Source organism: Heliangelus exortis, chromosome 5, assembly GCF_036169615.1.
Source record: "Heliangelus exortis chromosome 5, bHelExo1.hap1, whole genome shotgun sequence".
Taxonomy (NCBI): domain Eukaryota; kingdom Metazoa; phylum Chordata; class Aves; order Apodiformes; family Trochilidae; genus Heliangelus; species Heliangelus exortis.
Window position 1 is genome coordinate 39,812,640 of NC_092426.1, and position 24,384 is coordinate 39,837,023.

A 24,384-nucleotide genomic window follows, 5' to 3' on the forward strand; every position below is an offset into this window, starting at 1 on the left:
TGAGGAGTGGGGGATGTGCCTGTGTGAGTGGAGAAAATGGAAAGAAATAGAGAATGGATAGAAAGTTGCCCCAGGAAACCTGATTTAATGGGCCTGCTTTGAGCAGGGTTTTGGATGAGGTGACTTCCAGAGGTTCCTTCCAGCCTAAATTACAATGTGATTCTGTGGGGTGATGGGAAGTGCTGTGGGAGAAATAAAGGGCTAAAGGAGAAACAAAGGAGTTATGAGAGTGAGAACCACAAAGAGTATCTGCAGTCCAGTGCTGTTTGCACACTCTTTGGGGGAAGTTCATGTTCCCAAGCCCTTGGAATAGGGCTCGGGTGGCTTTGGTTATACACAGACCTCCCTAACACCACAGGCTCAATTGAATTACACCATGTAAACTTGTTAGAGAGGAAAGATGGACCTAGGTGAAGTTTTAGCTGTGTTCCAGTTGCTTCAAAGAGCACAGCTCTTTGTCTACCTGACTGTAATACAGGGTTAGGGGATTCATTACACTAGTTTTGTTAATGGCAAGCTTTACATTTTTAGTGTTTTAGTTATTTGGGTAGCCAATATCATGTAAATTTGTTTTGAGTGTTGCTTAGAAGAAGGAAAGGTGGTGAGATAGCAAGTTAACAGGCAAAATAAATTAGAAATAATTGCAAATTCTTGGAATTGGTACCCACAGAGCATGGCAGTCTGTGTCATCACAATCTACCTGTAATCCATACCTCTTAAACACACAAAAGTGGGATTCCTTTGGGAAAGATGCTGTTCTGGGCTTTGTCAAAGAAAATATATTTATTGTATTGTCATCAGTGAGAAAGTCTCTTCTATGAATTTACAGTGTGCAGTTACAGTATAGGCAAAATCAGAGCAAAAAAGGGTAAAAAACTGAACTGTCACGTGAGGTCTGTACTTGTTATGAAGTTGGCATCATAGTTTTAGTTAAGTTTGATGATTATGAAGTGATTCTTCTTGTGCAGATATTGGGATGAGGGAGAAAAATGTATCAAGAAATGGAAGAAAAAATAAGAGCTTAAGGGAAACAAATAAAAAAGTAAACTGAGGCAGAAGGTTTACTGAGGAAAAAAAAAGCCTGGCAAAGTTCAAATTACAACAAAGCTTTGTTGAGACAAAAAATAAACTCTGAAAATCGAGACAAACACAGACTATAAGACTCTGGCAGTGTGTGGATCTCAAAATCAGACTCTGGAGATAAAATCTGTGGAAGGAGGAGATTTTAAAAATGGTAAATATACTAGGATATCTATGTAAATATGAGAAAGTATGGGGGTTTTTATAAATGTAGACTGTCAGGCAACAGAAAATGGTAGCACCTTTACCTGTAGTTCTGTCTGATGTAGGTGAGTAGCTGCTCACCTAGAAATGTCTAAGACCCTCTTTGGGTAGAATTACAAATTATATTCTGTCTTTATAAATTTATTATAAGCAGATCATCCCTCTCTACAGCTCATGAAGTTTTTCTGCCTTCTACACCTGAAGTGTTTGGCTGCAGGGAAGCTAAGGTATTATAGGAAGTTCACTCTTTTGGATTTAGTACAGCAATAGTTTTCTGAATAACATTTTTCCACAATAACTGATTAGGAATCACTCAGCCTTTAATAAAGGTGTTGTGTTTGGTTTGGTTTGGTTTTTTAAACAGGATGGAAAGGTCATCTGTAAGTTGAATATCCAGCTGTAGTATGAATGCTTGTTTGAAAGAGGATTGATGGTCTCTAACAGCACAATGTGGGCTGCACAATGTTCCAAAAAAACTTGAGCTAATGATGGGACATCTCTCTAGCTAATGGCTTAGCCTAGGTTTTTGCAGCATGTCTGCTACTTGGCCACTTTCAGAGAAAGCAGAATGTTTGCTTCTCTGTAATTTTCCTGAACCAGTGATGTTGTCACATTGATTTTTGGTATCTTTCTCTAAAACAGCCAAAGAGCTTCTGTTTGAATGTGCAACTGAATGGCAATAATTTAGCTTGATGAGAGCCTGCTGCCCAGACCAGTTGGATTGTATGAGACACAAACTGTAGTGCTCAGAGAAACACCATCATTTGGTCTTCTTCACAGCTGCAGCACATTATTATTTTGTCTCTTTATGCCACAGCCAAAAAACCTGACCAGAAACAGATGGGGGCTGAATATTTTTAGAAACAATATTTCAAAGCATTAATAAGAGGAAGAGAAAAAGATTTCAACTTTGGAAATAAAGAAATTTTAAGCCTGCTTGTTAAAGTATATTCAATAGTATTTTAAAAAAATGTTTTAATTATAAATAATAGTGTACCCAGAAATATTTTTCCTCAGATTCTTCTATTTTCATGTTACTTGCAGCCAAAACCAGTGTAAAATGCAAATTCTTCAATTCAGGTAGAAGTAGCTGCTCTAAAATAATATTTTATAGTAATGCAGTGCTCAGATCAGTCATTTAAAGGTTATTGTTCTTCCTGTGTGGATGTTTATTCTAATTTTTTAATATTACTCCAGCATCTGATTGTTTTCTATGCAAAACTTGCTAGGAAAACTGAAAACTAGGTCTCTGAGATCTAAAAAGTTTTTTCTTTTTCTTTACAAGCTTGAAATGTTTTATAGTGATATCATAAACATCTCCACAGTTAGCTCACCAGTTGGCTCTTTTCAGTCATCACAGTTCTCCTGCAAGAGGAAATGGTCCCTCTCCTCCAAATTCTAAGGTCAGAAAATGATCAGTTCTGCTTTTCAGGCTGTGTTTGTGACGAAGATATTTTTGTGAAGGGAGGAATTAATTCTCTACTTTTCTTGAATATCAAGCCTGCAAGTCTAATGTTTTCTATTAATTTCCAGTTATAAATCAGTGTTCAAGGGTCATCATCAGTACCAAGAAGAAGAGTCCTGAGTTTCTAGCTCAGCCCTGAAGAAATCCTAATTATGTCAGTGTTGAGTGTTGTCTTCCAAGAGCTACCTCCAGTGTCTTCAGCTTTCATCCTACAATTGCAGTGTACATGCAGTCTGATTTAGTTATCAAATTGTGTGAAAATTCTTCAGTACAAGTTTAGAAACACAGTATCTTCTTAAATTATGTAACTTTGACATATCCTAACCCTAACTGAATTAAAAATATTTGACTAGGAGAATACATGTGATCCTTAAAGAACAGTAACTAATAAATAGAAATTACCTCTCAGTCATGTAAAAATCTTGCAACTCAACTTTTAGTTATTGTTCTTTAAGGATCATGTGTATTCTTGCCTTGGAAAGAGAAAGTTCTGAATCCCTCACCTACATTTAATTATCAGTTGAATTCTGGCATTATCTGATAAACTTTTTGTGTTTGTGAACTGGGAGGAAGAATTGGCAAGTACTACATTGTGATTTTTTTTTTTTTTTTTTTAAGCAGGAGCTTCTTTCTGTTTGGCTCCAAGGAGACACTGGTGTCAGCAGGGCTTTCACTTCCATGGTGTGACTGTCAGTGTAGATAAAACTCTGTTCAGATGCAAGTTTGAGAACTTAGGTCTGTGAGAAGCTCATCACTTTCAGCTATTTCTATAATAAAAATAATAATGTCACATTCAGTGAGGACCAAACAACTCCAAAAAGCTTTAAGTTTGTTACTACTTAGTTACAACATCCAAATTGTCATATTTGGTATGTTCTACTAAATTTTAATAGTGTTAAACAAAACCCTTCTCATTCCTCAGGTCATTCTCAGACCTCGCTCATTTCTCCTCATCTATTTTGGGAGAGTCCTGATGACATCTTCTGATTTCTGAGTGCTTGAGTTGAGACATGTTAAATAATGTTAAAGTTGAAATATTAATTATCTTAGTGTTGGTTGAGCTTGGTTTTCTTCTCTGTGTTTAGATGTACTGGGTAACTTTATGCAGTTCAATTATCTTTTATTTTGCATTTTGAGTGTAATCGATACAGTGCAGTTATTAGTTACTATTAATTGTTTTGCAGTAGGGACTAAAATCCACCCTTAAAAGCTTGAAACTTGTTTGTACTAGAATCCTGAAAAGATTAATAAATGCAACTTATTTCCTAGAACGGGTCATAGGCTAAAATCAAAATATCAGTGTGGAAGTAAGCAAAGAGGGAAGAGCAGGAGAAGGAAAATCAGTGAAACCACAGAGGATCACGGTTAATTGTTATGTTCTAGGCTGGATAGAGGTATAAATGCCATTCTTTGTGTAAGTGAAATTATTCAACTGGCAGGGCTTCATTTACACAAGAAAAAGTACTGAGAGATATACACATGTATTTCAAAACTGACTTCAGTGCTGTGGTCTCTTTCACAGCAATGTATCTCACCTATTACCTGTTGCTTGGTTTGACAGCAGTGATGATGTTGTTAAATAAATTCAAAAGCAGGAACGGGTGGACAAAGCCCTAGAACCCAATGTCTGCTTTGTTCCAGGGAACCACACACGAGCTGTGTCTTCATAATGGAATGCACATGAGATTTGCTTGTGAAGTAATCATTTATTATGCAAACGCCAGAACTTTATGATATCAAATTTTATTAAATATGTACATGTTATTACTATTTAAAAGAACGAGTATCATTCCAAGATCTGCAAACTTCTCTCTAGCTCTGAGAGCTGCGGCAGAGCCTGTATTAATGCTAGTTTGAAAGCTGTAAGCTAATGCAGTGTCACTGTGAAGGACACAGCACCACCTTTGGAGGCAAAACTTCATCATCTGTATTCTTTAGTTACGGTACAATCAAAAAAAAAAAAAATCTCTCCTGACAATAATATATTTGTACATTGTTTAAATTTCCCAGCTCTGTCCAACTTGTAGGGTGGAAGCAAAGAATTCTGTCACGTTTAGGATTCTCAGATGCTGAAGAAGGGAATTCGTACCAGAAACATCTGATGGTAAAGCCCTTTAAAGGCAGAGAAGGGGGCACAGGAAGCAAAGGGAAAGATGTGTCCATCTCCTCTGCTGGTATCCAGCCAGGAGGTCCTAATATTTTTCTTGCTTAGGGTCCCACAGCCTCAGTGAGGATAAGGCTTCCTATCAGAGACCCCCCTTCCCATCACCTCTCCACTAAACTGGTAGGTCAGCTTCTTCTTGACTTTCTTGACCTCCCCTGTCTTGCCATAGTTTCTCAAGGCCCGGGCCATCTTCTGGTAGGTCATTTTCTTGCGGTTGCCTTTCTGGATGCCCCAGCGATGTGCCAGTGCTTCTTTGTGCTTGGAGGAGAACTGGAAAGTTCCTTTTTCCTTGTCCACCCACCAGATGCTGTCCTTCATGTCTCCGCTGCGAAGCAGGTCCAGAAGGAACTGATACAGACGGATCTTTTTCTTGCTGCCTGTGTGGGAGTCAGAGAAGAAAGGCAGTGAAGCATTGGTACGAGTATGTAGTTCCTGGGGAATCAGCAGAACCATAGCATTCATCTAACTGTTCAAGCCAAACTTCTTCAGTTTGTAACATTTATAGCAATAGACAGCGTGGGGACATCGTGTGGATTGAGATACCAAGAAGAAAAGGCAAGAATAAGGAATTCCAAAGACCAAACACTTGGTTTGAAGTTAATTGGCTAATTTGAAGCTAACTGGAAAACATTGCTAATTTGAAACTAATCTGAAGCTCATCTGGGCAGGCTATGCAGAACCTGACTGAGCAAACAGAGCTAAATATTTTTCAAAATCAGTTCCTTGATCTCCTTTCCTTGGTTTTCCCATCTGTTAATGGAAATGGGAGTTGAAAAGGCAAAAGCCATTTACATTCAGGAAGGCAGAAGGAAAAAGTGGGAATATGTGGAGAAATGAGGTTTGTGAGAGTCATAAAAGATTCAGGGAAGAAGTCAGGGAAAATGAAGCTCTGGCAGTGGGATAAAATACAAGCACATCTTTTCTACAGTTTTATTTGTTATCATGATGGGAATTCAACAGCTGCTCAGCACACAGTTTAACAGACTCCCTCTGTCTTCACTGACCTGTTTCTCCATGCATAATTCCAGGCCCAGGGTCCACACCATCAGTCTCCCCATCTGATACCTCCAATGGGGGGCTCTGCCTCTCCATGTCTTCCTCATCAGAACTGGGCTGTGGTGGAGAGGAGTACTGGAGGCACATCCGGGGCAAATAGGGCACCTGTGAGAGATAAGAGGAGTAGAGGGAGGAGGTGATGATAGTGGGGTATTGAGGTTAGAAAAGAAAATGTCATGGAGAGAGTTACAAAGGGGAGAGAAAATAAGAGGTACATGAGATTGCTGAGTGCCTTCCTGAGTGGCTGTGTTCTTGACATTTGTAGTAAAAACTATGAAGTTAAAAAACACTTTAAGCTCACAGTCAACGCTTGGACACATACAAATACCCATCTTTACAGGAGGGAAAGAGGAATAAGGTTCTCACAGTCAGAACTTTCCTATATATTACATCCTCTGCAGGTGATACCACCCCTCCTCCCCCATCCCTGCCCACACTACCATTCTTCCTGGTGAGTTTCTGATCCCTGTTGTCTATCCCTGGTGTTAAACTGCTTTTGAGAACAATGTTTTTCTAACATAGACTTTCTGGAACTCTTACATTTAGAAAGAGTTGAGTTGCCCTAGCACGACTGCTTTTACTGGCTTTGGCTTTGTTGTCCTCTGCCTTTCTCAGGCACAGGACCTTCTGGAGGCACTGAGTTCCTACAGGACTCCATCCACCTCTGGAGACAGAGTTGCTTGAGTCTGGCAGCTTCCTGTTCTGAATTTCCCCTGTGAGAAGGGGAATACCCTTAGCACTGAGATACAGAACACATCAGACTGCCTCACATTCTCTTTTCCTAAGTGGCTGCCTGAAAATTCCCCATTAATGGGGATTTCTTATCTGCAAATCCAGCAAGCCAGTTTTTGTTATAAATTCTTTTGCCCTTATGTAGAGGGCAATGTGGAATATACCTCAGCTCTGTAGATTCTTGGTTGCAGCTTGAACTGTTAGGGAACATGCTCAGTTGCCATGAATAATTGCAGCCTCTTATTTCAGAATGAGAAACAGATCAGTCTGAGGGGCAGGGAGTAAGAACCCAGCTCCTACATTAAAAAAACCCCAACAACAACTAGCATCCCACAAACCCAGCTTTATACAGAGTGGGGTTCTGATGGAATGGGACAGATGCCTAGTCCTGGAAGGTGAGGTACTTTTGAGCTGCTCTTCCTTCCCTCCACCCAGAAAAAACATTTTGAGCCTGATTCCCTTCCCAGGGGACCCTGGGCACCAGGGCAGGGTGTGGGTGTTCACTTGGTGCTTTTCAGATGAGTTTTGCACCAGCTTAGAATGTCCCAATCAGGAGTGTGCCAAGGGCTGGTTTTGGGGGGCAGCGGCTGGCGGTTGATGAGAGGGCAGATTGGCTGGAGCCGAGCTGGCAGGAAGGCCAGGATTGGGTAAGTGTGTGTAAGCTTCCTGCCAGCTCCCCCAGAGAGAAACTTCAGCCCTCACCACAGAGTCACCTTCAGCTTCTTACAGTTATGAAAGCTGCGGCCTCACGGGTGGGAAGAAAGGGAGAGACAGTGCCATGGGGGAAGGGGACTGAAGAGGGGGGACAGTGTCTTGCATGGGAGAGACTGGTGAGCCTGCAGAGAAACAGGTGGTGAAAACCTGGAAAGCAGCTGGAAACAGTTCCTCTGGAGCTGAGTGGGATGGTGGGAGGAAGGAGTGGGCTCACAAGCAAAGAGAGCCCCACCCTTTCCCCACCCGCTGTGTTTTTGCTTACTCTCACTTTGCACCTGAAGCTCAGCATAGATCAGTAAATACTGTGGCACAGTTATGTTACACAAAGTCCAAGGCTAGTGTGATTGAAAGAGCCAGGTTACTGGTACAGTTCTGGAGAGAGAAAGCTCAAGAAACTGCCAGCTGCTCCTGGTGTTGCCTCAGGGCATCCATTTGCAGTTTTCCTCTTTCTAAAGCTCTTCACAGTTTTCCAACCTTTTCTTTCATCCGTCCTTCAGAACAACTGTTTTCTTAATTTATTATTTGTGAGACCAGCTGTTGGCAGGCTAACAAAAAGTGTAAAAGAAGTTCTTTCCAAGAGAAGTTTGAGCCTCAAATTTGATTTCATAAAATAACGTAGCATCAGCAGATAATTAGAGAAATATCTTTGCATGTTCTTCCTTTATTTGCAAACTGCAGCTCTGATAGTGCATGACAAGCATGGGTACTGCTGGTAACTGGCAAATTCAGTGGAGGATTGCAGGTTGCTTCCTGCTTCTCTTCCTTTGAAAATGACCTCAATAATAGTACATGTTGCCCAGGACTGTGGCTGAGACACACCAGAGCCTGAGCCTCAGAGCATGCCAAGTACAAGCTTGCATGAGGTACTGTGGGTTAAGGTAAAAAGCCAAGATCCCCAGCTGGGAAGGGAGAGGAGGAAAGCGGTGAATTCTACCTGCTAATATCTTCTGCACCTTGGTATGGAGAGCACAGTGCTCTTTACCAAAAGCTGCAACAGAATTAATTCTCTGCCTTTTGTCCTGAAAGGACAGGTGATAACTGAGGAGAATGAAGCAGGATAGGCAGGAGCAGCCTCTCGTTTTCTGGTGGGACTTCAGGAGGCATCCATGAGGGGCTGATGTTTCTTGTTTGCCTCTGGTTGGAGGCAGCAGTTGGTCATTGTGTATTAGCAGTTGCAGTGAGCAACTGAAACAACTCAAAGCTTCCCACAGACTGCTGTTCCAGAAAGCATTCTTTATATTTGTAACTTTCTGTTCCTAAATCTTTGTTTGCGTCTACGTTTTATACTCTATTCCTGATTCTTTTTTCTGAGTAGTAGGTGAGCAGTTTGATGGCTTGCAGTCAGTTTCCTGTTGACACAGTTAAATTATTCCCTCCGTATTCTTCCCTCTTTGTTTTTTATTAATACAGTATTTGTCTACAATTTCAGTTTGCTCTGAACAAAGAAACCCCAAAAGACACTCCATGTGTGCAGTTTCTCTCACAAAACTTCAGCAATGGCTTCATTATATGAAGCACTGTAGTCACAAGCACTTTTTTTCCCTGACTTCAGTCCTACTCTGTCTTGTATTCCACACATTGTGTGTAGCTTGCGTTGCCTTGGGAAACTCCTGAGCTCCCAGTAATGACTTTGGGAATGTTCTTGTAGGATCATGAGATAAAAGTGATCTCCACATTCACCTTTTGCTTAGTATTTTTACCGTATGATGGAGGAAACCCTTATAATTTCAACTTTAGTGAAAATTCACTGGCACTTTGGTGACTTTGGTGAGACAGAGGCACAGGTTGCTCAGGGAAGCTGTGGATGCCCCCTCCCTGGCAGTGTTCAGCACCAGGTTGGCTGGGCCTTGGAGCAACCTGGGCTGGTGGGAGGGTTGGAACTAGATGATCTTTAAGGTTCTTTCCAACTCAAACCAGTCCATGATTCAATTCTGTGATTCCATGACTAGCTTCATATACAATCTAGCAGAGATAAGACAGTGTGGTTTGGCTCATGGCTTATTTGCTCTCAGGAAAAAATCAAATAGTTTTCCTCAGCCTGTTTCACTGTAGTAAAATTAACATTGACTTCACCTTTCTTGTACAGGTCATGTAAAATTGTCAGGGTTGTTGGAATTGTTTAAATCTTTCCTATTTGTTGCTCAGAATGCCTCCCAGTAGTGATGGGTACAATGCATACCTTCTCATGTTCAGTTCCTCTGCAGAATTTCAAAGGAGTTTCATTCCAAACTAAGCAAAATTTTGAAATTCCCAAAACCTCCACAAAACAATGCTTTGCCCTGAGAATGAAGAGCATTACATGGAGTGCTTGTGCAGTAAGACCAAGTGTAATTAATTTCAGCAATCTCTCCCACGTGAGAGTATTCATTCCTTCATGCATTATTTTCCTTTCCCTTATCTATCACCCTGAGCTGTGAGTCAGGGCTGGTAACCATACCTGATGGTTGAGTCCAATGTGTGTGGTTGGGATTGCAGAGTCCAGGACATGCATCTGCTCGATCTCCATGTGCCTGTAGAGCTGCTGCAGCTGGGGTGGCTGCACGCTCTGCAGTTCTGTCAAGTGGTTGTCTCCAAAGGTCTCAAAGTCACCGTGCATGTGGTGGGGATGATATTCCCAGTAATGATCTAAAGGAAGCAGAAACAAATCATCTGTCGTGATAAGGTGACAAAGCATGGCACTTATTTGGCTTTTTTTGGTTCTTATTCCTGTTCTGCCCTCTCACACCAGCCCTGTTGACTTTAATCTTTGGCACTGCACAGATCCCTGCAAAGTTTCTTTTCCTAATCTCATAAATGCCTGTTGATCAGAAGTATTACTTAGGCCACATTAATTAGAATACTCTTGGAAAGATGGATTTCAATGATGCTTTAGCACAAGATGTGAAAGACATTAATGCTGGTGCCTTTCTCAAGAGGAGACCATAACAATTTTTCATTTTAATTCTTGAGGCAGGAAATTCTACTGATTTATATATTGGCATTTTTTGTTACACTCCTCATGGCATGAAAATGAGGAGACAGAGAAAATTTACAGATTATTCTACAATTATCTTCACTTTTCCTTTTACTCTGATAGCAGAATTTCCAGAATGCTGAAGCAAAGGCATGTAATAGTATTGGGTTTCGTACATTTTTCAGTAGCAATACTGGAGAATAAAAAAGGATAAACTGTTGCAGCAGTGTTTACAGTGTGGCTAAATTATGATGCAGACTCTCTACTATTTTTTCTCTTTAATATTTTTTAATTTTCTGTGATAATTTAGAATTTTTTTCAAAAGCACAAAAAAATATGCTGTTAACCAGTAGCCTGTTTCCTGATTCATTTGCTTTTGAAATTAAATACCATATCTCTATCAGTTTTGTATCTGTTTTTTTTAGTTCTATATAAACCTCCAAAATGTTTAGAATTTCATATTTGCTGCTCAAAACTTAACATCTGCTAGAACAAATATGAAGCATTGCAAATCCTGCTCCTCTTTTACACACAACAGCTGCATGCTTAATTACACACAGTTGTGTGCACTCTGTTTTTTTTAAATCAAAGTCACCATCACAGCATCTGCTGTGACTGAGCTAGGAACCAGTCCTCCATAGTTCAACATTTCATGTGTCATTTTAGGCACAGCTGAAATGTCTTTTGGATATTCAGTGCAGCAGTTCTAATTTATATCTTATTATTCCAAGTTTCCTTCCCTCATCCTACCTTTCTTGTGTTTTAGGTGATTGGTGAGACACTGGCACAGGTTGCTCAGGGAAGCTGACCATGTACATGTACATTTACAAGCTACTCCAAATCATCACATAACTCAGCTGCAGGTATTTAGCTCTCACTCTTTCCATATAAGTCAGCAAACCCCCTAATGATACATGTGCTTCTCCAAGCTCCTTCCCAGCTGGTGACATCCTTCCAGTGTGATGTGATGTGCAGAACTGAACACATTGCTCCAAGTGGGGTTGTCCTGAATTTAGAGAGGAGCAATTGTTTAATTTTGCAGTATGATGGTTTTGTGTATGATGTTATCTGGATGCTGATATGCTATGAATATATTTTCTTAAATGCTACTTTCATTCTCTCTCTCAACTTCTCTCTCCTCATCCTTTCCCACTTATGTTCCAAACAATTAAGTCTGAGCACAATGGGGATTTGAAATCCTGGACTTTGAATGTTGTTTCCTTTGGAGGGACCTTGGTGAGGTGTTTGTACCAAACACAGCTGTACCTGAAAAGTTGCAAACTCTTTTTTCGTTGCCTTTATGGCTCAGGCCTGTAGAAAATTATCTGGGGGCTCTACCAGCCAATTTACCACCCCAGTTCTTACTTCTTTGACCTTCCTGCTTCTCTGATTCATGGATAAACCATGCCACTGCATGTGAAAGGGATGGAAAGGAGCTTATAAAAGCACCCAGGGAGCTGCTTGCATCAATCTGTAATTTCTTTGCTTTGTTGTATGGCACTGTAGATGGATTTTATAGCCCAGAGTTACAATTACAATACACAGTAGCACTTCTTCATGTTGTAGTGCTAAAGAAAAAAATAATTTTCTTTAGCACTTCTTCATGTTGTAGTGCTAAAGAAAAAAATAATTTTCTTCGGTAAAAGCGTGGGGGGTTTTATGGATGAAAAGAACTCAAGTGATTTTACATCCACAGCTGTTCCAGCCCAGAAAGTGGCAGTGTGTGTGTCTGAACCCAGATATCAGCTAAGGCTGTGTCCTGGTAGGAGGCTTTGGGCACTTTCAATCTGAAACATTTTTGTTTAGTTGGAAGACTGAGCCACACTACCTCATGTTTTTCCTGGGTTGAATTACTGCACATTTCTCTAAGTGAAGCCAACCAGTGAAGCCTCAGATACTGTGAACAGCCCTGCTGAGAATACACTGCAGGAGTGATCTCTGCTCTTATTCCTTGGAAAGATTTGGCTCTGCTCTTTGTGCAGATGGAAATGTCTATTCCCAAAGCCCTTTTGAGCATCTACTGCAGCACATGAGGTCAGTGCTTGAGTGAGGATGATGAAGCCCAAGGAGAAGTCTCTAAGGCTTTTAATGTCCATCTGTGGTGGTCAAGAGAGCACACAGTGATTTGCAGGACGTGCAGCCATGAGTATCTGTGCCTGCTCTGGAATCTGCTTAAATATATTTTTATCAGCAGTCATGTTTTTATAGTTCAAGATAACTCTTAGCTTTTGGAGCCTGTGACAAGGTAGCTGCAGCTTCCAGGACTGTTCCTTTAAGCTCTTTCTTGGCAAATAAATAAACCTATGGAACACTATTTATACATATGCATGTTAATCACTATGTAATTAATAACCTAGTAATTATTTAATTCCTTTTAAATGGAATTTCCTCTTTATCCTGCTGTAAAATACTAAATATTAGAATAATAGTAATAGTGTGTCATTCAGGGACTTACAGTAACCACAAAATTATAATAATTACAAAATAAATCTATATCAGAAATGATTTCAAAACAAAGTTCTGTACAAATATGCCTGGGTTATGTACAAATATTTATTTCTAAATTAGGTATAATTTCATGGTCATCCTTAGAAAAGAGAATATTTAGTTACACTAAAAGAGAAATACAGAATTATATTCCCACAAGCCCTCCTGCAGTTAACCATCCTGGCTAAGTTATTGCATGTGAAAATATTAAAAAATGTAAATACTGCTTTCTGCAGTTACTAGAGCTAATGGTAACTGTTCACTTTCTTGTTTTTGTAAGTGTAAGTCAGTAACACATAGAAATTCTGTTATTTTCTAAAAATAGATGAAGGAAGAAAAAAGAAAGGAGAGGAAAATTGTAGAAATGGAAAGTGTCTGTTCTTTGGGCAAAGCAAAATATCTTAAAGCCAGAGTACAGCTACACAATGGAGTCATTATGAGAAATTTCATGTGAAGTGAAAGAGGATGTGAAAAAAATTCTCTTATAGAGACCCAGAGGTGGTGTTTGTTTTGGTCTTGTATCTAGTGAAAGGTTAGAGGAAGGACAATCATGAACTCTGCACTGCTTCCCATGGCAGAGGGAATGTCAGCCCCTTGGGAAGCAGCAGCAGATCCAGAGGCATTGCCTGAGCATCCCTCCTGGCTCCCCACTCCCTCAGTGAGAAAACACAACTGGGCTCTCTCGTCACCTTCTGCCCAGCATACCTGGCTTTGCTCCTTTCAGAGATAAATAAATAATGCTGGAACCAGCAGTTAGAATCTGATATAGGCTTTAGGGAGGTATTTATTCTGAGGTAACTGGCTACACCAGCATCCCACAGTGTCAAACCATGCATGGAAGTTCTGCCCCTGGAGCAGAACCCTGGCAGCTCTGCCCACCGCGAGGAGATGGCTGTGGGGACATGGCTGGGCTGCTGGGCCTGAGCTGGTGTCTCTGGTTCTGCTCAGGGATGTACAGAGTTTCCAACTCATTCTGAACTAGGAAAGGGTTTCTTAGTGCCAGACTGCATGGCATGGAGGTTCCCACTGTGCTTTGCTCATCTGAAAAAACAAGCCAAGAAAAAACCCATGGAGGAAATGAGAAAAATATGGAAGGACAGTGAAAAATGAAACTTGATTCCCTGCAGAACTGCTTTGTTTTGAGTGAAATGCTCCCAAGCAGTGCCACAGCAGTAGGATTTCAGCAGCTCTCACTTTACAGACTTCAGAGTTTTAATAAACCTAATGTTTGAAAATCTACAAGTCACACCCCAGCAAATGATGAGGATGACTTTGAAGTGAGGGTTTTTTTAAATGAAGTTTGGAGTTCTTTCTATTTTCTACATAGCATGTAGTACAAAGGTTCACATGTTTGGACTTTCCTCTAGTTCTGTGTGGGCTAAAATCCTAAAACAAACTGAAGCTGAGATTATTAAGTTATCATATTTCTTCAGGAGGTGGGATGAAAATAAAACCCCAGATCATGAAATCTAGTACTGAACCTTAGTTCGTACAAGCTAGCAACAAAGTGATCCAGGGTCAACATTCAGCTTCATATGAAAAGTGATTTTAACTAAAGTAATGTTTAGTAATAGCTTAGAAACAAAGCTGCAGTGGAATTTTGTAATTAGTAAGATTGCATTAGTGTTACAAAATATGCTGTGTTACATTTGCAGACTTACTGGCACACAGGCTTAGAGCAGGGTGATGGACTAATAGCTACCATTTCAGTAGTTTCTGTCCTAAATGACTTTGTCTCTGTGTTTATTACACTGTTTATCCTTAAACTACAGGATAGAAAATTCAAATAATGCATGTTGTGATGAACAGGTGGATATCTTTATGTTTTGTTTTTACTTGTTAAATTTAGTGTTCACTTGTTGGCAATGATATTCTGCATGTTAAATTAGTGACACACTCTTGTGTAATACACAACTTATTAATGTAAATATGGAGCAAAGGCTGCCTTCAACATTATGTTCTAGAAAAGAAAAAAAATGTTAAAGTAATGAGCATTTAACAAAGGGTTAAAGATTAAGGTATTTCCATCTCCCTTTCACAACATTAATTTGCTAGCAATGAAAGAGAAGGAGCCTGGTGCTTGAGCAGGACCTTTTCTTTCCTTGGTAAGCAGGCTCTTACCAGCAAAGTCTCAGACAAGTATCAGTCTGTCTTGTAGCACCTCTTTATTCACTAGCTTTACCTTTATTTCTGGAGTAGACCTACAAATTATTTTTAATGTCTTGCCAGTGATCTCCCTGTACCCCAAGCTGAACTCATTCCTTTCTCACAGTTCTGTCCTACTAATTTCTTCCTTTTTCCTATTTAACCATGGTCTAAGCTTTCATTTCACTGCTGTCACTTATTTTCCCCACCATTTTTCAATTTTTGTGCTTTCATCCATGTTGTTCTGAACACAGTATGTATTTCTGAAAGTAGTTTCTGACAGTGCTTTCCTGCTCTTCTGGATGGCTATTCTCAAAACCTACTACTAATAATAAACTTATTAGCAAAATGAAAGCCAAATTTGGGCTTATCGGTGCTGACAGGAAAGAGGGAAAATATGTTAGCTTGTGCTTTTTACTCCTCTTTGGTTGTTCATTGCTCTTTTGGACTGTGAGCACTTCATAAAAATATAGGGCATGGTGGATACTTAGACACAGTCAGCTACATCCCAAGTGCTTTTATAAATCAAAATTTGATTGAAGCCTGCAGGCTGGGATTGCCATAAACATTTACTGTGGGAGTTAAAATATTGAAAAATGTCTTTTGGGCCTTTAGAACAAGTGCAACACAAGTTTAGGAAGAGACAAACCTCTCTATAAAGTGGAAATTTAGGTACTTACTTAGGTCATAACCCACACATGTGATTTACAAGGTTTTGTTGTGATTATTATGGTGAGTAAAAACGTGTTCATGATCTGAGCAGAGTAGCTTAGGAACAGCCTTCCAACAGAAAAAATGGCAATAAGCCAGATGGGATGATAAGATTATGAAAGATAAAGGGATGTTGTTGCTTGAGGTAGCCTAGATTTAATGACAGAAAAGTTATTTCCCAGTGCTTTTTTTTTTTCACATGGCATTTTCATATTTATTGTTTAATTGTCACAATTGCCTTTTGAGATAATAAATGTTATCCTCATTTGATAGTTGTGTAAACAGGTCCAGGCTAATAATGTAAAAACCCTGAATTTCCATGTGGAATTTGCTGGGTTTGATTAATGGGACTTGACAGATGCCATGAGATCATTTCTAAAAACTTAATTAAGTCTTTGTCTCCAGGTGTTAAGAGTATCATCAGAGTTTCTTGAACAGATTTAGGGAGGAATCTTTTTCAGTTAAATACCCAGAACAATCCTGTTCTGTAGCTCTCTGTCCCTTAAGGTAGCTTCTGCTGTCATAGCCAAAGCAATGCTACCTTGCCAAGCTTGGGGCCTTAAATTGAGCAGTGATGGGTCTGTTTGCTGAATTAGGGGGAGTCTTTTAGGGAAACTCCAGGGTCTGAAGGGACTGACATGAGTGATACTGTAGAACGGTGCTTTTCCTTCCTGAGTCAATATTGACTCTGATATTTCCAGGGTGGTGTTGCTGGACCATTGTATTGCACAGGAGAAAACCCACAGCACAAAGCTCTCCCCTCTGCACTGGTTTAGAGTCCAGTGCCCAGATGACATGAAAAAATATAAAGACAATGAAATCACATTCATGAGTTGAAGCAATAAATAATCATACAGTATTTTATATGGAGCTACAATAGGTTTATGTACAAACAGCTACAAGGAAGTTTTGCATTGATTTAGAGAGAGGAAGTACTTGGGTGTACTGGAGGAAGAGTGAAAGTTAAAGCTAGGTGTGGCAGCATGCAAAAGAGATCAAAAGAAAGAGAGAAATGTATGGAGCTGAAAAAGGCCAAATAACCGAAGAAACATAACCAAAATGAAGGCACAGATAAAGTATCTTGGACCTAAGTCCAATAGGAACTGGAGATGGGAACACATGAAGAGAAATACAGTATTGCAAATCCATGGCCTCCCAGAGTTCTGAAACAAGCAGCGTGCTTTTGGTTTGCAGAGAAAAGTAGAAACACACTGAAGATAATGAAGGATTGAGACCATGAGGTCCCACCTTTCTGACACCACACTGAACGTCCTCAAAGCTCCCTGCATCATTCAGTGCTTTCTAAAATGCTCTTTCAGTGAAACTGGGTTGCAGCTGCTGGGTTGGAGCAGAGCCTTTAAGCAGAATAAAAGATTGTTGGCTTCTGCTTTGAAAGTATGACCCTCTGCATTACAGATCACAGCAACATGCTTGGCTTTTCCTGAATGTCCTAAATTCCTGTGCTACCCCATGAGACTTTATGCTCCAAGAAGACAGTTTTTAACTTACCATGACTCTCTCCATCACTGTTGAGATATTGGTAATAGTCATGGGGCTGTCGGTACAGGTCTGACTCATAGGGTACCAGCTCTTCAGAGGGCTGCAGAGAGAAGAGGAATTTTTAGAACTGAAAGCTTACACAAATCCCTTCAAAATTATTCATATAGTTAGTGGAGATGCTAACACTTTATATTCAAGTTCTTGTTGAATCAGCAGGAATAAAATGCTTGACACCAAACACTGGTTTTCAAAAAAATTAATTCATCTCCTTAGATCCAGTCTGTGTAGCAGAACTTTTGTCCTGTGCTGTTACACAAGTTCTTGATATCCTGCCCTCCAACTTCTTGTGGATACTACTTAGAGAGCTGACTTGGGCATCAGGCCCAAGCCCAGGACCAGCAGGGAAACCTTTTCTTTGGTGATGATATTTATTATTATTTCTCCTCCTGTTCACAGAAGAGAAAGCAGAAACTTGTCTTGCCTAAACATGTTATTCTGAGTGTTCCTAGGAGGTCTCACTAAATGGTGTCTGTTTGTAGGAGGGTAATGCCATTGACAGAGGGTATAAAAACATGTTCTCTCGTTTTCTCCAAGATGAACTCTAAATGTTTGCTGGTTCAAGTCAGCTGCACAGGGCTGTTAAATAAAGTGCTAATGTGGGGCAGGCACTGAGTCGTGACCTACTGGCTGCTTAGCTGTAGAATTACAATTTCTCTCTTTATTCCTAAATCAGGTGACATAGGGTGAGTTTACCACTGCTCTTCCTCCCCTCCTGCCTAGTACTCCAATGTTAATAGTGTTTAAAGGTTCACTTTGTTTCACTGAAGGTGGTGTGGTTTACTACTACTTGTGCACAATTCTGTTGCTTCACATTTGGTACTTTTTCCAGTATGAATTTTTTCCAGTTAGATCACTGGCCTTTGCTAAACTTTTGTCCAGTTAAGTTTATTACCATATTTTCTTCCAATATGAACAAATTCTGACAGTGGCAACAGCAATGTAGAACTCAAAACACTTTGCTTTTTGTTCTGAAAGGAAATTTTTTCTAGTATGTACTAATGGAAACATTTTTCTTCTGTAAAGACTCCAGCATAAATAACTTTAGTGAAAAGGACAAATATTAAAAAAAATTATGGACATGGTTTTTATGTTTTTATGACCATAGGTTTATATATCATATGCTTGTGTGTCCCCAGTCCTCATCTCCCTCCTCAAACCTGCCTCATTTTGGGAACACCAGCATTTTGCAAGCTTAGGCTGTGGTAACTGCATTCCAGAAATGCAGGGCAGCTTCTTTCTCTTCCTTCTTCAGACAACTTGAGAACACGAAGCCTAAGGCAGAAGCTGCCATTAATGGAGGTGGTAGATAAGCATAGATGGAGGTGGTAGATAAGCAAAAGGAAATTTTCTTTTTTTTTTCTGGTGAAAACTGCATCAGTTACCATTGCTCTTTACAGAGTCACAGAATCACAGCTCTTTAAAACTGCTCTTTAATTCTTCCAGTTAACTCCTTCAGTTATTTCTGTTGGAAGGCAGGGATTTAAAACTTGTCCTTTTCTAGGGATGGGAATTCTGTGATGATATTGAAGAAACTCAATCCAGAAAAAGAAAGACACAGTCTCAGAGGATTAAGATGATAAAACACACACACACAACAACAACAACAACAACAACAACAACAAAAAAAAAAAAAAAAAAAAAAAAAAAAAAAAAAGCTTTTTGAAATTACTTTGGACTTTTGTGGATCCTTAGTAACAGCTGCACACTGCATTAGCACATGGTGTTACAGGGCAGTGGTAAGACTGACATGACTTCCAGAATACAGACTGGCTGGAATGATCCATGAAACATTCAAAGCCCCAGGAGCAAATCCGTTGTCTGCCTGTCAGCTCCTAGGATAATCTGTGCTGGTGAATAATTGTTTTGGAGAAATCTTGAGGAGATGATAAACCAGAATAAAGATAATCTAAGGGAAAGACTAAGGAAAAAGGAGCAAATCCTCATTTAATGGTATCCACAGCAGGCACAGCAGTGGAGGAACTCCCCTCATTTCTGGCCTCCAGAGGATGTGGGCTCATTTTTCCCTTTCTAAATCAGAATGATTCCAGTAGAACTGCCCTTCATCTAGACAGAGATTTGATGAGAAGTATAACCTGGTTTCTGGGTTTCAGAGGGGTGGTCAGAGGAGACACAAAAGGATGGGTTCTCTCTGTTGCTTCTGTTTTTTCTCTGCATATTTTCTTTGTGTGCTCTCCAACCATGAGAGGTCATATCCATTCCCTCATCCCCCTTCCCTACACCTATACTTTACTCTCATCTCTGGCAAGAAAAAGTAACAGTAGTGTCTTTTGCCTCTTCCATGATAAACTTCTGGAATGAACTTCTAGAATGGAATTTCTACTTTTCACCATCTTTGCAAATAAATTCATCCTGCTTCTCAATTTCCTTTCCATATATATGTGCTTCTTGTTAAATCATGTCAACCTGAAGAATCTATGAAGTTTTTGCCTTCATAATTGTTAATTTGTTAGAACTGAAAGGATGGTAGTCATGTTCTGTGAAAGGAGAGACCTCAACTTTCAAATGCAAAATGCACATTGTACTGCTTGGTAGAAATGGAGGTTAAAAAAGTCATACAAGTGCACATATTCTGAAAGAAAAATGTTTGTTTTCTTTCAACTAAAATACTGACTCAAAAAAAAAAATTCCATATCTAAATGCTGCAAAATTTGTAGCTCTGATAAATATTTAGCCAAAAGGAAACAAATTAAAAAAACAAAAAAATCAGTGTCCTGTCAATCTAGGCTTATTTTGCTATGTATAGAATTTCCACTGCTACAAGAAAAGCTCTGTCACTCATATCTTTACAGAAGTATAGCTTGGCAGGAAGGCCAAGCATCAGTCCAAAAGTAGATAAACAGTACATATTTTAGGCACAGGAAAGAATATTTGACTTTTCCTAGTTGTGTTCTTCCTTTGTTGTCTTTTCTTCCCCAAGATTTTCCCAATTCCCTCATTTCAGTCCAATACACTGTAACAAGCAATGGTCTTGTGAGCTGAGCACTGAGAATTAAGGATTTCTACCGTTCAAAAGCTAGTTTTAGAAATTCAGATGTGTATTGAATGACTGGAGCGGAAGGGAAATAATTTAAATAAACTCTTATGAATTTATTCTCTTAATACTTACAGATCTGGCTGACTGCAGAGCAGGTTGCAGATACTCAACCTTTCAAATACAGTCTGCTCTAACAGAGACCATTGCTTTTTTACATACTCTGTTTTGAGAGTCCAGGACTTAAAATATCTTTATCATGGATTGTGGCAATTTTCTTCCTTGAATTTTTCTACTCAGTGATCCATTTGATCATCTGATAAAATATATATGTGTGTATTTTTGTTAACTCATGCAACTTAGACCAGTCCTCTCCTACAAAGGACTGAAATTAGCATTCTGTCTGGGTGGCTGATCTTCAAGGGTACAGTAAATAATACATTAAATATGTATCATAACCTTAATCAGAGGGTGGTCCAAGGAGACAGTAGTTACAGTACAGTTCTGATTAACTGTATCCTATGGAAAGGTGGGGTATTTTATTCTGTTCATTAGAAAAACTGCTTCCAGGAATCTGTTTTTAATATCTCTCTCTTTTTAAATTTACGTTTTATTAAAAACTTTTTTTCTAGTTAGAAGAGGTTTCACCATGTGCTGCTGTTGCCTCTTGTACCAGTCTTTACCCAGTTGCCCCATCCTTCTCTGGAACCTCCCCACCCACACACCCATTTCATCACCTTACTAACAGCAATTCCCTGACACTAAACTGTTTTGTTTCCCCTGACAAAAAGCAAAGAGTGGCTTGTGTTACAATTTAATATTTAACTGATGTCAATGGCCATTTGTTATAATAATTGTTTTCATGGAGAAGAGTGACAGAAGGCTTTGTTAGAGACTCCTAGCTGTGGTCTGAAGTTAGTATCTCTTTTCCTACATGCCATGAGGTGCAGTACACAATCTAAAACCATTTTCCAACCTCAAGCAAGAGGTCAACAAACAATACTTCATCTGTCACAGAGTTTGATAAATGGAGAGGTGCCTCTGCCTTCCTTCTTTGTCCTAAAAATAAAGGAAAAAGCCACAAAACTACTTGGAGAAAGTTTGGTTGGCGTTGGTTAAGAGAGATGTAGTGGACTCAACTAAACAGCAATCTGAAAATTCATGTTATTCACCAAGACTTTGTCAGATGAATCCAGGTGACTGTAAATTCTCTAAATACTTATCTTTTAAATTATTAATTATCCTGGCAGAACTGTTAGCTGGCATGTGATTCAGAAATAATCTACTCAGTTTCCAATGATGTGCTGCTGAGACATGTTTTAAGGCCAAAATTAACCTATTTCCTTGGGAAAAAAAATTACAGCACACATTTTTAAAAAGATGAGTAAAAATACTGGCATGATCACTGCTTGGGCCAGCCTCACCAGCCCATGCTGGCAGTGCAGTTCTGTGGAGAAGAAGCCTTCTGTGGGGCTTTTTATCTCTCATACAAATCTATTTCCATTCAAAGCTGTGATTTCTACAGGTGCTTGGGGCCCTCTTTAGGCAAAGGTGTTTGACTTAATGGGTGTTCAATCCACAGCACAACTCAGTTCTGTGATGCACTGGAAGACATGAGCCCAGTTTACAGAACTTTTCCACACAGAATTCCTCATCTTCAGAGGGATGCACAGTACTCCTTAGACCATTTAGGCAGCATTTTCCAAATGGAGGGGAAGCATTTCCTACTGTGGTCAAGGGGAAGGCAGTTACTGACCCACCCTCAATGGACAGGGGAAGGGCAGGGGAGGGAAATGCTGCTCCATGGACACCCCTGCCTGCAAACAGGAGGAACATTCAACATTTTCCTTCTGAAAAAGCCCCAGGAGGCACAGGAATTTATAACGCTGCCTTGTGGGGCTCAACCTGGCAGTGCTCAAAGGGAACTTAAAACAATTTGAAAGTACAAACCACAGCATCCTTAATTTTTGCACTATTTAATCACAAGAAGTAGAAAACAAATTGCCCTGTCAGGTGCTCCTGTAAAACATTATTGTATTTTCACTGCCTGTTGTAGCATCCATCCATAGAGAGTTCAGCCTCAATACTAACTGCAACACAAATTAGAAGGTGGGCAAGACTGTTATATTTTTACTCCATTTCAATGTATGCACTGGAATTCCATACAAAGAGAGTCCAGAAAACTTGGCTCTGATTAATGACAAAAAATTAAAATTGGAATTTTTTTTTTTTTTAATTGGAGATGCTATTTTCTGGGCGAGCTGAGGACAAGGTTTGGTTTTCTTTTTTACTTTCTTTAAGCCCAACAAGTAACGCCCTAAGAAATCTTTGTGTATTTTTTTCATTTTCTGTTTCTTTTCAGATTTCCATCCTGATGCATTATGGTCTCCCATAATATATACTTAAATATATTAATGTACTTATCTTAACATATAATACAAAAATCTTAATATTCTTAAATATACTTACATATACCACTTGGTATATTTAAGAAAAGAAAAAGGATTTTTAGCACCTTCTTATCCTATGGGTAGATAGGGGATTTTAGGGACACTGATGATGAACTGCTGGACTAAAGGGTCTCCCAAAAAGAAGACCTATTTTTTCAGTCAGTATGGATACCAGGCATGAAAGGAATCCCAAGGGCCATCTTTCTGGGTTGAAGATAAGGAAAGATGTCCTTAGCCTATCAAAAAAAAGTTGATAGAAGCTTTGTCGAAAGGACTCTTAGATCTGCTTCAGGTCTTTCTCTTTTCTGAACATCCATAGCAAGTACAGTAAGTCAGGTACCACATAAAAGCCAAGCATAACACCTTATGTGACATCCCTCCAGTTTCTGCAAGCTTAATAAAATCCAGTTAGGGTTTTTTTCACCCATTCTGCTTAGAGATTTCCCACCAAAAGGGTTATTTCTGAGCCACATGTTAGTGGCATTCTTTTCTTCATCAGTAGTCATTTCCGAGCTCCCCATACGATAAGTTACAGCAGTGTAACAGAGCTTCAGAGTTAAAGACACTATAGAAACAGCTGCACAAGCATAAAGAAAAAAAATTAACTTAAGGAAAACATTGAAGGACACGGGTAAGGGCTGTGGGGTGTTTCCCCTCATTCACCAACTGCTTGTTCATAGCAAGTGAATTTGAGAGAATTCAGTTCGAGAGAAGCTGAAGTTAGAAACTAAAATGACATCCTTGCAAAGAGTCCTAAAATCTGCAATATCTAAAATCAGCAGCTCTTCTCTCACAGATTGGTAGGTAGTTAAATAACTAAACTATGTCAGAGAAAATTGAGAATTGCAACCTGAAGAAAGATTCGGCCTTTTCTCACAAAGCTGGCACTGAAGGAAAAAAATTAATGACTTGCTATATGCATGCTGTAAAAAAACCCCATAGACTTGGTCTTTGAAAACAAGGGGAGATCAAGATCAGATACAAGTTTAGGGAGGAAATATTAATTTCTCATTCCTTACAGTGTTGTCACTAACTTGAGATATTGACTTAAGCTCAGCTTCCTGGCATTATAAATACAGCCCTAGCCAGAGATATTCTCAGCTAATAAAACCTGGTTCACTTTGTCTTTTCCTACTGAGCCAAATGATCCCTGTTAGGATTAAACCCCATATACTTACAGGGGGAATGAAGGGAAATCCTTCCATTTTGCAGGCTTGCAACATTCAGCCAACTTCTGAGTGAATTTTTCTTAATTCAGTTTTCAAACATCCAGGATAACTGACTTGAAAAAAAATCACATGAAACAAAAAGAAAAAGAAAAAAGAAAGAAAAAAAGATCCTTGGACTCTGTGAAGTCCTTTGGCAGTGATGGATCTCAGGACAGGAGAAGGACCCTAGCAAGTTTTCATAGTTTGTCTTAGCAGGTTCTGAGGTTGAACTTCTTCCTGAGTTGTACGTGAAGTTCCTGATTTTACCAAATGTCTGTAGAAGGGAGATAGCCCTCGGGTCTCTCCGGGTGCTCTGACATCACAGCTTCTCACCAGTTTGCATAAATCTCATTTCAGGGAGCTGGGGCAGAGGAAGAGGAAGTCTGCCCTCAGCCAGATCTGCCATGGGCAGGTGCTTGCTGTATAATCAGCAACCCAGAGCCTGGGCCTGCCACCAATAAAC

At 39.6% G+C, this 24,384-nt stretch overlaps 2 protein-coding genes across 3 annotated transcripts in view; one reads left to right on the forward strand and one right to left on the reverse strand.

Annotated features, from left to right (window-relative positions):
* Window positions 1-4,435: 4,435 nt before the first annotated feature.
* Window positions 4,436-24,248, reverse strand: SPI1 (Spi-1 proto-oncogene). Its single transcript, XM_071744933.1, has 5 exons — window positions 23,892-24,248; window positions 17,221-17,311; window positions 9,853-10,040; window positions 5,918-6,074; window positions 4,436-5,290 (listed from the first exon to the last, which is right to left on the reverse strand). Exons 1-5 carry the CDS (start codon window positions 23,934-23,936, stop codon window positions 4,974-4,976), a joined length of 798 nt encoding a protein of 265 aa, XP_071601034.1. The 5' UTR covers window positions 23,937-24,248; the 3' UTR covers window positions 4,436-4,973.
* Window positions 12,236-24,384, forward strand: part of SLC39A13 (solute carrier family 39 member 13) — a 65,320-nt gene continuing 53,171 nt past the window's right edge. For both annotated transcript variants that reach the window (XM_071744929.1, XM_071744925.1), the window contains exon 1: window positions 12,236-12,402. The gene's annotated coding sequence lies outside the window, so the exon portion shown is untranslated. The remainder of the gene's footprint in view (window positions 12,403-24,384) is intronic.

Excerpts from the sequence above, each read along its gene's own strand:
- SPI1 (XM_071744933.1), bottom strand. The coding sequence starts at position 23,936 with ATGTTGCAAGCCTGCAAAATGGAAGGATTTCCCTTCATTCCCCCT. Across the intron at positions 17,312-23,891 it reads GATTTCCCTTCATTCCCCCT|CCCTCTGAAGAGCTGGTACC; the intron begins GTAAGTATATGG and ends TTCTCTCTGCAG. Across the intron at positions 6,075-9,852 it reads ACATTGGACTCAACCATCAG|GTGCCCTATTTGCCCCGGAT; the intron begins GTATGGTTACCA and ends TATCTCTCACAG.